Below are 11,978 nucleotides of genomic sequence, written 5' to 3'. Positions count from 1 at the left end.
ACACACACACACACACACACACACACACACACACACACGGTAGATTTATTTTTAGTTTTTTGAGACTTCTCCATGCTGATTTCCATAGTGGCTGCACTAGATCTCAATTCCATCAGCAGAGAATGAAGGTTTCCCTTTCCCAGAAATCTTTCTAGCTTTTGTTGTTTGTTTTCTTGATCTTTACCATTCTGACTGGGGTAAGGTGAAATTTCAAAAATAGTTTTAGGACACTGAACACTTTTTTTTGATTTTTTGAGACAGGGTTTCTCTGTAGCTTTTGGTTCCAGTCCTGGAACTAGCTCTTGTAGACCAGGCTGGCTTTGAACTCACAGAGATCTGCCTGCCTCTGCCTCCCGAGTGCTGGGATTAAAGGTGTGCGCCACCACCGCCCAGCTGACACTGAACACTTTTAAGATCTATTTATTTTTTAGCCATCATTCTTTCATTTTTTGATAACTCTGTTCATCTACATAGCCCACTTTTTAATTCGGTCATTTGTTTTCTTGAGTCTTTTTTGTTTTTTGTTTTTTTTTTTTTTTGAGTTCTTTGTATATTGTGGATAATAACCTTCTGTTGGATGTCTAGATGGCCAAGATGCTCCCCCACTCTGGGGGCCTCCTCTCCACTTGACTGACTGTTTTCTTTTTGTACAGAAACTTTCACATTTTATGGGTTCCCATTTGTCAGTTGTTGGCCTTAATTCCTGAGCAAACGGAGTCACAGTCAGAAAGAATCTCTTTCTGGACCTATGTCTGTTTTTTTTTTTTTTTTTTCTAGCTATTCAGCGTTTTGTTTTCACAGTGACATCTTTGATCCACGTGGAGTTGCTTTTTGGGCAAGGTGATAAATGCAGGTCTAGTTTCATTCTTCAGTGGTGTAGTCATCCAGTGCAGTGTGGGCGGTACCGCGCCTGCACAGAGAGTCTTGGATTGTCTGAGAGCAAGCCAGCAGAGCGCGATCAGGGCAAGCTAGCAGATAGCACTCCTCCGTGTTTTCTTTCAGTTCCTGCCCTGACTTCCCTCCACGACTGACCTGGAAGTATCCAAATAAACCCCTTCCTCCTCAAATTGCTTTTGGTGTTGTATGGTATGGTAACATAGCAACACGAAGCAAGCTAAAACACACAGTCAAAAGGATGAACACGCGTCCTCCAGAGTGACCGTGTGTGTCATCTGTCATCTCTAGTGTGCTTCTTTTCTTGTGTTTTGAGACGGGGTTTCTCTGTGTAGCCCTGGCTGTCTTGGAACTCACTCCGGCCTTGAACTCCGAGATTCACCTGCCGCCTCTGCCTCTAGAGTGCTGGGATCAGCTGGGATTAAGGTGTGTGCCACTGCCCTGCTCTTCTTCTACTTCTTTTTTTTTTAACATTTTTTTTAGTCATGGTATTTTTTATTGACTATTTGGGAATTTCACATAATGCACTCCTATCACCCTTACTTCCCAGTCCTCCCAGGTCTGCGCCCCCCCCTCCTTGTGGCCCTACCCGCTTAAGATGTTTTTAGAAGTTCCATGTGTGTTGTTCATATACTCCCTGGAGCATGGTCGCGCTCCCAGGGGCATCTGTGCCCCTGCTGACTTTAAAGGACAAGGAAACTTCTGGGATTGATGACGGCAGACTTGAAGTTGAGAAAGAGAGACATAGAAAGCTTCTGTGACTATCCCCACCCCCAGAAAAGACAACCTAGACAGGAAGCCTAAAGAATTCTGATAAGGATGAAGACATGTAGCTCTCCACAATAGATGGCTACTAGCGGGGTGGGAGGTGGGCTATGACTCACTTTTCTTTATTGTATGTATGTATGTATTTGTTTGTTTGTTTGTTTGTTTATTTTTGGTTTTTCCAGACAGGGTTTCCCTATGTAACAGTTCTAGTTGTCCTGGAACTAGCTCTTGTAGACCAGGCTGGTCTTGAACTCACAGAGCTTGGCCTGCCTCTGCTCCCCAGTGCTGGGATTGTACTTCTTACTGAGCCTCCAAGTACCTACTATTAACTCTAGTCCTAAGTTAGGTTAGAGATCTCGAGTCATTCAGCTTATAACACTGCAAATCATCACCCTTTGGCCCCTGGTCTCACTTCCTTTCCCTCCTTGTCTCTGGGAACTGCTCTTTTCCAGTTATTGTTTCTTTTTTTTTATTTGTTTTTTAAAGATTTCTGCCTCCTCCCTGCCACCACCTCCCATTTCCCTCCCCTTCCCCCTGCCAAGTCCCCCTCCCTCGTCAGCCCAAAGAGCAATCAGGGTTCCCTGCCCTGTGGGAAGTCCAAGGACTACCCACCTCCCCATCCAGGTCTAGTAAGGTGAGAATCCAAACTGCCTAGGCTTTCACAAAGCCAGTACGTGCAGTAGGATCAAAAACCCATTGCCATTGTTCTTGAGTTCTCAGTAGTCCTCATTGTCCGCTATGTTCAGCGAGACCGGTTTTATCCCATGCTTTTTCAGACCCAGGCCAGCTGGCCTTGGTGAGTTCCCAAAAGAACATCCCCATTGTCTCAGTGTGTGGGTGCACCCCTCACGGTCCTGAGTTTCTTGCCCATGCTCTCTTTCCATCTGCTCCTGATTTGGACCTTGAGATTTCAGTCCAGTGCTCCAATGTGGGTCTCTGTCTCATCCAGTTATTGTTTCTATATATTTTACTTTTTCTTAAGATTTCACACATGGTGTGGGACATGTGGTTTATTTGGTAGAGTGTTACCTAACATGCATGAAGCCCTGGGTCCCAACCTACATGCCTGTAATCCCAGCACTTGGAATAAAGAGTTAAAGGTTATCTTGGCCTACGTGGAGTTGGAGGCTAGCTTGGGCTACATGAGACCCTCTCTTAAAAAAAAAAGAAAAAACAAAGCAAACAAACAAAAAAGCAAAACAAAATGCAACAAAGTGAAGTCCTATTTTCAAAATTCACTATTTACGGCTAAAGGGGAATCAATCTGTCATCAGTTGACCCAGGCATGGCGACCGAGACAAGGAAAGGCTGTTGTCAAGACGGGCAGGGACTAAATAGGATCTACCTTTTCAGATGGTAGTGCTTGATTAGAATGAGCTCTCCACCTCCACCCCAATCTAGCAATGTCTGCACACATTTTGCCTATGTGGGTTTCTCAAAGCACGGGTCCGCCTACTTTATTTTGTTCCAACCCTCATTTTCGACTTCGAGTTAGAAGATGACATTTCTAACTCCCAGAGTCTGCATGAAACTGCTTCCTTCCTCTTAAGCCTCGGTCCTCTACTCAGCGTTCAGGCTCCGGCTGGGTCCTTACGTTTAGGAGAGGGGCTTCCTCTCAAGGATGTGATCCAGGAACGGGGTATCCCACTGGTCTGCATTCTCAACTGCTGGAGAGTTCCACCTCTGGGGGGAGAGAACGGCTCCCCGACAGTGACACACCACAAGCTCTTTTGGGTCCTTGGGCAGAATGGCAAGCCAGCAGGCACACTGAGCAAGACACCAGTAGGCTTGGGCAGGTCTCAAAAGGGATCTTATTAGTCTGGCCCTATTTGGAGAGCATTTGTTCCTCTAGCGCAAGCCATGGTCAAACTACAAGGCAGGACATCTCAAACACCAGAACCACTGGGGGACCGGTTTGGTGAGTCTTAAGTCGGCCTCTCTCTCCCAGGCCAGGAGCTCCCTCCAGCTTCCCAGGCACCACTTCTATCTCCCTCCAGCTTCCCAGGCACCAGGTCTATTCGGCTAGCCGGTCCCAAGAAACCTCAAAGGTTGGTCTGGAGGCTTGCTGCAAGGGTGAAGAGGGAGGTGCGGCTGCTAGGTTTCCTGCCACAATCTCTGGGTTGAGTCAGGCCGGCGGCTGGGCTGGTCCTGCAGCAGGCACGCTGAACAGAAAGGGCTGTGGTTAATGATTGACCCGTGGGAGACCTCTTGGCTTCCCTCCTGGAAGGCGACCGGGAGGCCCGTGCCAGGGACCTGGAAGGGTGAGGAGGAGCTACAGCCAGGCAAAGTACTGCGGGTCTCACTCTGAGTTGGGTGCGGAGGTCAGAGCCTCCTTCCCTGACTTGTCCCTCTTCACTCCAGAGAGCTATTTCCAAACCCCACCACCACTCACTGACGCCGCCGGGATCCTGGGGTGAATTATTCCAGGAAGTTTCAATGAGAAAGCCGAAAAACTAAGTCACCCCTGGCCAGCCAAGCCCAGTGACGGAAAGTGCTGCGCCCACGCTGGTGAGTTGCAGGATTTCTCTGGGAAGAGTAAGGAAAGTAGAGACGTTTGGGGATCTGGTAGCCTGGCTCTCTCTTCCTCATGGCTTCATCCAGTGACTCTAGCAATGTCTGCTCCAGTGTCATCGACCACAGCCACGTCCGCGAATTTGAGGTGGCCCCTTGGATCAAAATCACCCTCATCTTGGTGTACCTGATCATCTTCGTGGTGGGCATCTTGGGCAACAGCGTCACCATCAGGGTCACGCAGGTATTGCAGAAGAAAGGCTATTTGCAGAAGGAGGTGACAGATCACATGGTCAGTTTGGCTTGTTCAGATATCTTGGTCTTTTTGATTGGCATGCCCATGGAGTTCTACAGCATCATTTGGAACCCCCTGACCACACCCAGCTACCCGCTGTCCTGCAAGCTCCACACGTTCCTCTTTGAGGCCTGCAGCTACGCCACCTTGTTGCACGTGCTGACCCTCAGCTTTGAGCGCTACTTTGCCATTTGTCACCCCTTCAGGTACAAGGCCGTGTCTGGACCTTGCCAGGTGAAACTGCTGATTGGCTTCGTCTGGGTCACCTCCGCCCTGGTGGCACTGCCCTTGCTCTTTGCCATGGGTATCGAGTACCCCCTGGTGTCTGTGCCCACCCACAGAGGACTCAACTGCAACTTCACTCGCACCCGCCACCACGAGCAACCTGAGACCTCCAATATGTCCATCTGCACCAACCTCTCCAGCCGCTGGACCGTCTTCCAGTCCAGCATCTTTGGGGCCTTCGCGGTTTACTTGGTGGTCCTGGTGTCTGTGGCTTTCATGTGCTGGAATATGATGAAAGTACTCATGAGGAGCAAGCGGGGTACTCTGGCAGGGGCCGGGCCACAGACGCAGCTGAGGAAGTCGGAGAGTGAGGAAAGCCGGACGGCGAGAAGACAGACCATCATATTCCTGAGTGAGTCCGGGTCGCTGGGGTTCCTGGGACTTCTGGCTTGAGACGCGAAAACTGAGTTCACTGAGGCTCAAGAGGGGTAGCTGCATAAGGGCCGTTGGGCTCATCCGGGTGTGTGGAGAGGCTTCTCTTTGTGTTTAGGAAATCTGTGGTCTGTGACATTGGGAGGTCTGGTACCTCATTGCTGTGACTTTAGGCTATAAACAGAGTATCTTGGATGAAAATATAGGGAGATAAGAGGAACAAATTAAGTCACCCAGGACAGGTGAGTCTCTCTGGAGAGGGGCGTGTTCTTCAGAGATAAAGAGAGTGACTCTTACCTTCTGCATCCTTAGACCAGAGAACCTTGATCAGGTGGGGAAATTTTGCCCCCATTTTTTTCCTCCTCATCTGGAGAGGCTGGCTTGTTAGGGACCCTGGCTCTCTGGATTGCTATCCCCGGCAGGAGTGATCTGTAAGTCTTCAGGAGCTGGAGCTCTGCCAGGCTCTCTCTGAGATGTGCATGAGCACTCCTTGCTTGGGACCAGGGGTCTGTGCTTCCCTGGAAAGTGACCCGGCCTCAACATTTCTTAGTGCCCCCATTTCTGGTGCAGAGAAAGCTGTTTGCTTCCCAATTGTGGTGGCGATATACGTATTTCAAATTGAGGACCTTCTCTGGACTGAAGGGGAGTCTTTCTAGGGAGCTAGCGCTGTAGAAGGCCCCCGTGTCTTCAGGAGAGAGTCGATAGATGCTAGAGATGTGGCTGTGATTGATGGCCGAGGGCTTGCCTACCATGTGGCAAGCCATGAGAGCCATTTCCAGCATCACATAAACTTGTTGTGATATACCATTCTTATAATTCTAGCATTGGGAGGTGGAAACAGGAGAAGTTTAAGGTCATCTTTGGCTACATAGTGAGTCTGAGGCTACCCTGGGGCTCCATGAGACCCGACACAAAATCAAAGAAACAAAAGAGCTAGATTGAGGGCTAGAGAGGTGGCGCATTACTTGGGAGAATTTTATTGTTCTTCCAGAGGACCCTAGTTTGATTTCCAGCACCCTTTTTGAGCATCTCATAAACACCTATAACTGCAGCTCCAGGGGACTTGATGGCCTCTTTTGGGTGCTCTTCGCCTAACAATAGCAAACACTCACATTGCCGTACACACATATATGGATAATAACAAAAACATAAAAGACTAAAACAAAACAAAACACAGAAGGGTTTTATAGCTGTCCCCTGGGAGCCTGTAGTGTGTGTGTGCCACCAAACGGTTAAAAAATATTTTCAGCAGCAACAAGAAAAAGGTGACATCATAGGCAGGCGAGTGGGAGTCGGGTCAAGTGAGAGATGAGATTCGGAACGTTTTTCTCCTCTTTTTCCCTTTTCAGTGTGCTGAGTGAAATCAATCCTGACGTTGTTTGTTTGTGTATCAGACACTTGAGTAGCGTGTCCCAGGGTTGCAGTTCAGGCAGGGGTGAAGCTGGGGAGGCATTTGGGAAAGCATCAGCCCTGCCTTTTGGCTGAGGGTGGGTCAGTTGCTGACTTGACTTTAAGTCTGTAGGAAGTGATAAGACACAGGCTTGCACGGTTTGGGTGGCCATCTAACATCAAGGGCTGTGTTGCTGGCATGGAAGGGGTTCTCAGGACACCAGCTGGGATTTCTGGGTTCTTGTCCTCTCGAAAAGGCAATTGGATCAAGAACATTTAGATTGTAGCATAAACACAGACAGCTGATTATGAAAGAGGTCATCCCTAACAAGGAAATGTGTCAGCAAATTGGGAAAGAAAGACTCTGTGTGGCTCTGGCTCCCTGGAGCTGTGATCTTTTGTGAGTCCGTCACACAGTGTTCACCCTCTCCTGCCCTTATATACTGTGCCTTGCTCATCTCCCTCAGTTTTCCATATGTTAATCCTAATGCCCTTTTCCCTGCCCTTCCCTTCTGCCACAGCCCCGCGCTATGCCATATATATTTCCGTTTTATAGAGGAGGAACCCGAGGCTTTACGAACTGGGACGTAGCTCTGTTGATAGAGTCTCCAGCACTGCATAAAAACGGGAGTGAGGGTGCATACCTGTAACCCCAGGACTGAGGTGGAAGCTGGAAGATCAAAAGTTGACAGTTATCCCCAGTCAGCCTAGCCTGGCACATAAGACACCCCATTTAAAAACAACAAACAAACAAACAAACAACATTCACGAGACCCACATCATGGCTAGGAAATCAGGATCTGGCCCAGACTTCTACAGTCCTGGTAGAGGAAAAGGATGTAAGAGGGACATAGGCCAGGGAGGAACAACCTCAGCGGTAGGCTTGTGCTCTGTGAGGTAATGTGACTGGGACAAGGTGAGGGCACTGAAACCAACACAGTCTCCGTCACCTACTGTCTGTGGCTCAAAAGATCCCAAGAGGAATAGAAAATCGAGTGTACTTGCTTGAACATATGGTGAGAAACTTTTCCCCCTTCTCGGTCCCCCTAGACTTATCTTAAACGGTTAGCTGTGGTTTTAAGAGTTTATTTTCTCAAACTTGTCTTTATGTGTGTGTGTGTGTGTGTGTGTGTGTGTGTGTGTGTGCTTGTGCGTGCAGGGTCCAGGGAGACCAGAGGAGGACACTGATCCTGGAGCTGCAGTTACAGACAGCTAGGAACTCCCATCATGGGTGCCGGGAACTGAACTGTGCCCTCCGGAAGGGCAGCAAGTGCTCTCAACCGCTAAGCCAGCTCTATATCCCTACCTTTTACTCTCTGTTTGACCAGTCTCTGATTTTGTTTTTTTCCTGTGGAGATGACAGTTCATTTCCCAGTAAGGGTTCAGATGAGCATCAGTCTCTACTTGGTGCATATGATCAGAATATCCCAAACTTTTATTTGAAGATGGACAGCCTCCCGGAAATAATTTCTCACAGTAGTAATTGCTGCAAATGAGTTCCTCCTCGCTCTCCTTTCCTTCCCTTCCTGATTTCTCCTTATTCTTCCTAACAGCTATGTATTAATCACCTACTGGCTTCCAGCATAGACATCCCTGACAGACAATCAGGTACTCAGTGTGTGATAAGAGCTGGAGAAATTTGCCATTTGTATTTAGCCCATCTTCTCCGTGGTAGGTTTTCAACGCAGTACTTGCAAATGCCACCACCCCTCCCCGGTGTGTTTCAAAGAACTTTTTAAAAATAGGAGCCCCACTAATTAACTCAAGTTAGGGAGTAAATTAATGAAGTGAGGAGGAGGGAAGCATGGCTTACATCCATCCGATTAATACGAGGCAATTTGCTTTGTGGGTTTCATAAACTTGCGCTTCGGGGCATTTTTAACCCAGAACAAATGAACATATAAATTGTTTACAAACCACTGAACTTAATATAGTGATTTAGCTGTCTTTTTAGTATTTCATATAACAGATGGATCAAATGAGAATAAATATTTGCTCAATTCAAACATATTTTGAATTTAATAGGAAATGTAAATGACGACAAAACACAATATGTCTTTGGAGCACTTGAAGCAATAAAAAATCATTTAAGGGTTTCCCTCCTCATTGTTAAAAATTCTAACTTCTGTATAATGGAGCCAAAATTCATAAACCCAAGAAAGATGAGGAAGCCTTTGTAGCAATTATTAGTTTTTTTTCTGCATCTTTTTGGGTTACCCCTGCCCCTGTATTGAGTGTTGGGCTGGTAAGTAATGAGAACAAATGAGGGAGTCTGGGGAAAGAAACAGCGCTGCCATGCCTACTAGGTTGCAGGCAATTTGCAGAATAAACCCTAATAATGCAAAAGTGCCTGTTCCTGAAAACCAGTGCTGCCCCCAACTCCCTCCCTCCTTCCCTCCCTCCCTTTCTCCCTCCCTCCCTTTATCCCTCCCTTCCTCTCTCCCTCCCTCCCTTTCTTCTTCCCATCTCTGTTTGGCATGTATTGTGAACATACATGGACCATTCACATGGGGCACTTAGATGCAGGCAGGGACCCATACACATAAAAATAAAGACATTTTTATAAAAAATGCAAATAGAAAAGCCTATCAAGGCAGCAGCTTCCATGTAACCCCCAGGGTACATTAGAACCCAGAAATTGAGCTGTAAACTGTGTTACAGAATTTTATGCAATCAATGGAAGGGCACCAAAGAAACCCATGAATCAAATGTGTGCAGCCGTTAATGACAGTGAGAGTCTATCTGACTTAGAATATGTACTCACGAGGAACAGAACATTGACAAGAACAACCCCATGACAGGTGCTTCAGAAAGAGTGATCTGGATGAAACAACACAAAGGAAGCCCCCTGGAGAAAGCCAGTCTGGTATATTTGTTAAAATAATTATTTTATTTAGAGCACATGCATGTGCGTGTGTGCGTGCGTGTGTTTGTGTGTGTGTTTACTTGTGCCCAGGGAGGCCAGAAGAGGATATCAGATGCTCTGGAACTGAAGTTACAGGCACTTGTAAATCAACATATGTGGGGAGTCAGGAAATGGATTTGGATCCTCTGCAAGAGCAGCCAGTGCTCTTAACCACTGAACCATCTTGCTAGCCTCTATTTAGTTTCTGTTTGACACAGGGACTCAAGTAGCATAGGCTGACCTTGAACTCACTAATTAGCTGAAGATCTCTTCAGTGTCTGATCCTCTTCCTCTGCCTTCCAAGTGCTGGGATTGCAGGTGTGCCCTACCATGCTCAATGTATGTAGTGCTGGGAGTGGAATCCAGGCTTCCTGCATTCTCGGCAAGGTCTTTACCAACTCAGCCACATCCCCAGCTCACTGTAATAACATTTTAATAGTTGTTTTCCAAGCAAAGACATTTTCTGTAGTGTACAGTGATCTATCAGCCCAGCCTCTCAGGAAATATCATCAAAATTGAATTAGTGACTTCTTAGTGTAAGATAGTATTTTGATTCAAATGCTTGAGTATACCAGGAGGAAGTTTTACCTCAAGTATTCAGATTATTGCCACTCTCTCTTCTTCCCTTTATTGATGTTGATGCGTCTATAATAAATGATAGCTCCTGTTTATTTTTTCTATTTGTGAAATCCATCATAAATTGCAAATTTCCTGCGATCAGCCTGATAGACAAATACAATAATGCTGCTTTATTTGTATAATCAGGCTGCCTCGGAGATTTCATTTCTCTGTCGGAGACACACATAGCATTTGAGGAGGGTAATATTGGAATCTTGGGCCCCATTCATTAGCATGCCTGTTCATCTGTCTTTGTGGCATGCTTCGTGGGGGCTACCAGAGTATTATCGGGGTGTAGGTGCCTTGGTTGAGCAAAACACCCAGCTTATTAATGCCCAAACTGTGCAGAGAAAAACCCATTTATGAGGAGAAAACACGAGAAGAATATTAAATTGGAAGTAGAGGAGTCTTGTCCTACCTCCTCATCTACCACTTCCAGCACTCAGGAAGCAGAGGTAGGCAGATTTCAGTGAGGCTGAGATGGTCTATATAGTGAATTCTAGGACAACCTAAGACCCTGTCTTGAAAACAAAAAAAAATGATGTGTGTTTTCCCTGCTTGCGTATATGTGCACAGTGTGGGTATAGTGCCCCGGAGGTCAGAAGGGTGAGTTGGATACCCTAGAGCTGGAGGTACAGATGATTGCGAACTGCCATGTGGGTTCAGGGAATCAAATTTACACCCTCTGGAATAGCAGTCAGTGCTCCTAACTGCTGAGCCGTCTCTGCAGTGCCCTTTTTATTGGCGTAGTCAGGGTTTCATGTAGTCTAGGTTAGCCTGGAACTTACTTTGTAGCCAAGGATGACTGAGAACTTCTAATCCTCCTGCTTTCACCACCCAAGAGCTGGGATTACAGGTGTGCACCATCACACCCATGTTGTGCAGTGCTGGGGTAGGGATCCGGGGCTTCATGCCTGTGAGCCAAGCACTCTGCCTGAGTTACGTTCCCACCCTTGTCTTTTCTTTCTGCTATTTCCCAGCCAGCTGACTCTCCAACCGCAGCTCCTTGCAAGCTCACCGAATTCTAGAGGAAAGTTTGGCCTCACCCTTCAGTACTGGGCACCCTACTCCCACTTCAAGTCTTTTAGTAGACGTGGTTAAGCTCACCCCCCCACCCCCCCGTCCTTACATGTTATTTGTTCAGTCTAATAGCTTTTCTGCCAGACCCTACATGCTTTCATCCCTACAGCTCCATTCTCTTCCCTAAGTTCATCTTTCTTTCTTTCTCTTAGGTAAGCTTAGCTCAACTTTATGAAAATACACTTGACACAAAAGTAACCGGCGGAGTTCTCCGTTTACTTGTGCAGTCGCTTGATGGTGTCTGTTTTTCTTTGTATTTCTCCATGGCAGGAACTGTTCCTAATTTTGTTTTTCCAATGTGTGTGTGTGTTTGTATGTAACATATGTTAACGTATGTGTATGCACATCTGTATGAGGATGTATGTAGACTCCAGAAGCTGACGTTGGGTGTCTTCCATTATTGCTGCCACTTTCTTTGCAGCAGAACCTTTCACTGAGCCTGGAGTTAACTGACTGTCTAGATTAGCTGATTAGCAAGCTTAGGGGATCTGTCTATCTCCACTCCACTCAGCACTAGGATTACGGAGATCCATGATCTTGCCCATCTTTTCATGAGTGCTCAGGATTTAAACCTGGGTCCCCATGCTAGTATGACAGGCATTGTGCCAGTTGAGCCACCTCTTTAGCTTCTTTTTCTCTACTTCATACCATTGTCTCGGTAGTGTCCAGTGCAACACAGGTTTCAACAGGTGTTTGTTGACTGTGTAAATAAAGGGAACCCTGATTGCTCTTTGGGCTGACAAGGGATGGGGACTTGATTGGGGGAGGGGGAGGGAAAGGGGAGGCGGCAGTGGGGAAGAGACAGAAATCTTTAATAAATAAATAAATAAATAAATAAATAAATAAATAAATAAACAAGCC

At 46.8% G+C, this 11,978-nt stretch overlaps 1 protein-coding gene across 2 annotated transcripts in view; it reads left to right on the top strand.

The window, feature by feature from the left end:
- The first annotated feature begins 2,989 nt into the window (after positions 1 to 2,989).
- Gpr39 (G protein-coupled receptor 39) overlaps positions 2,990 to 11,978 on the top strand; it is a 189,242-nt gene continuing 180,253 nt past the window's right edge. Inside the window, exons 1-2 of one of the 2 annotated variants that reach the window (XM_050161466.1) lie at positions 3,000 to 4,170; positions 4,288 to 5,105. In XM_050161466.1, the coding sequence (XP_050017423.1) occupies positions 4,463 to 5,105 (643 nt within the window). In that variant the 5' untranslated portion in view covers positions 3,000 to 4,170; positions 4,288 to 4,462. Of the gene's footprint in view, positions 5,106 to 11,978 lie in introns of both variants that reach the window. The other variant, XM_050161465.1, reaches the window with a different exon arrangement.

Source organism: Alexandromys fortis, unplaced genomic scaffold, assembly GCF_014885135.2.
Source record: "Alexandromys fortis isolate MF-2015 unplaced genomic scaffold, M_Fortis_MF-2015_v1.1 scaffold_109, whole genome shotgun sequence".
NCBI lineage: Eukaryota > Metazoa > Chordata > Mammalia > Rodentia > Cricetidae > Alexandromys > Alexandromys fortis.
Note: the sequence above shows the minus strand (reverse complement) of the source record. Positions and strands in the feature narration are given on the sequence as shown.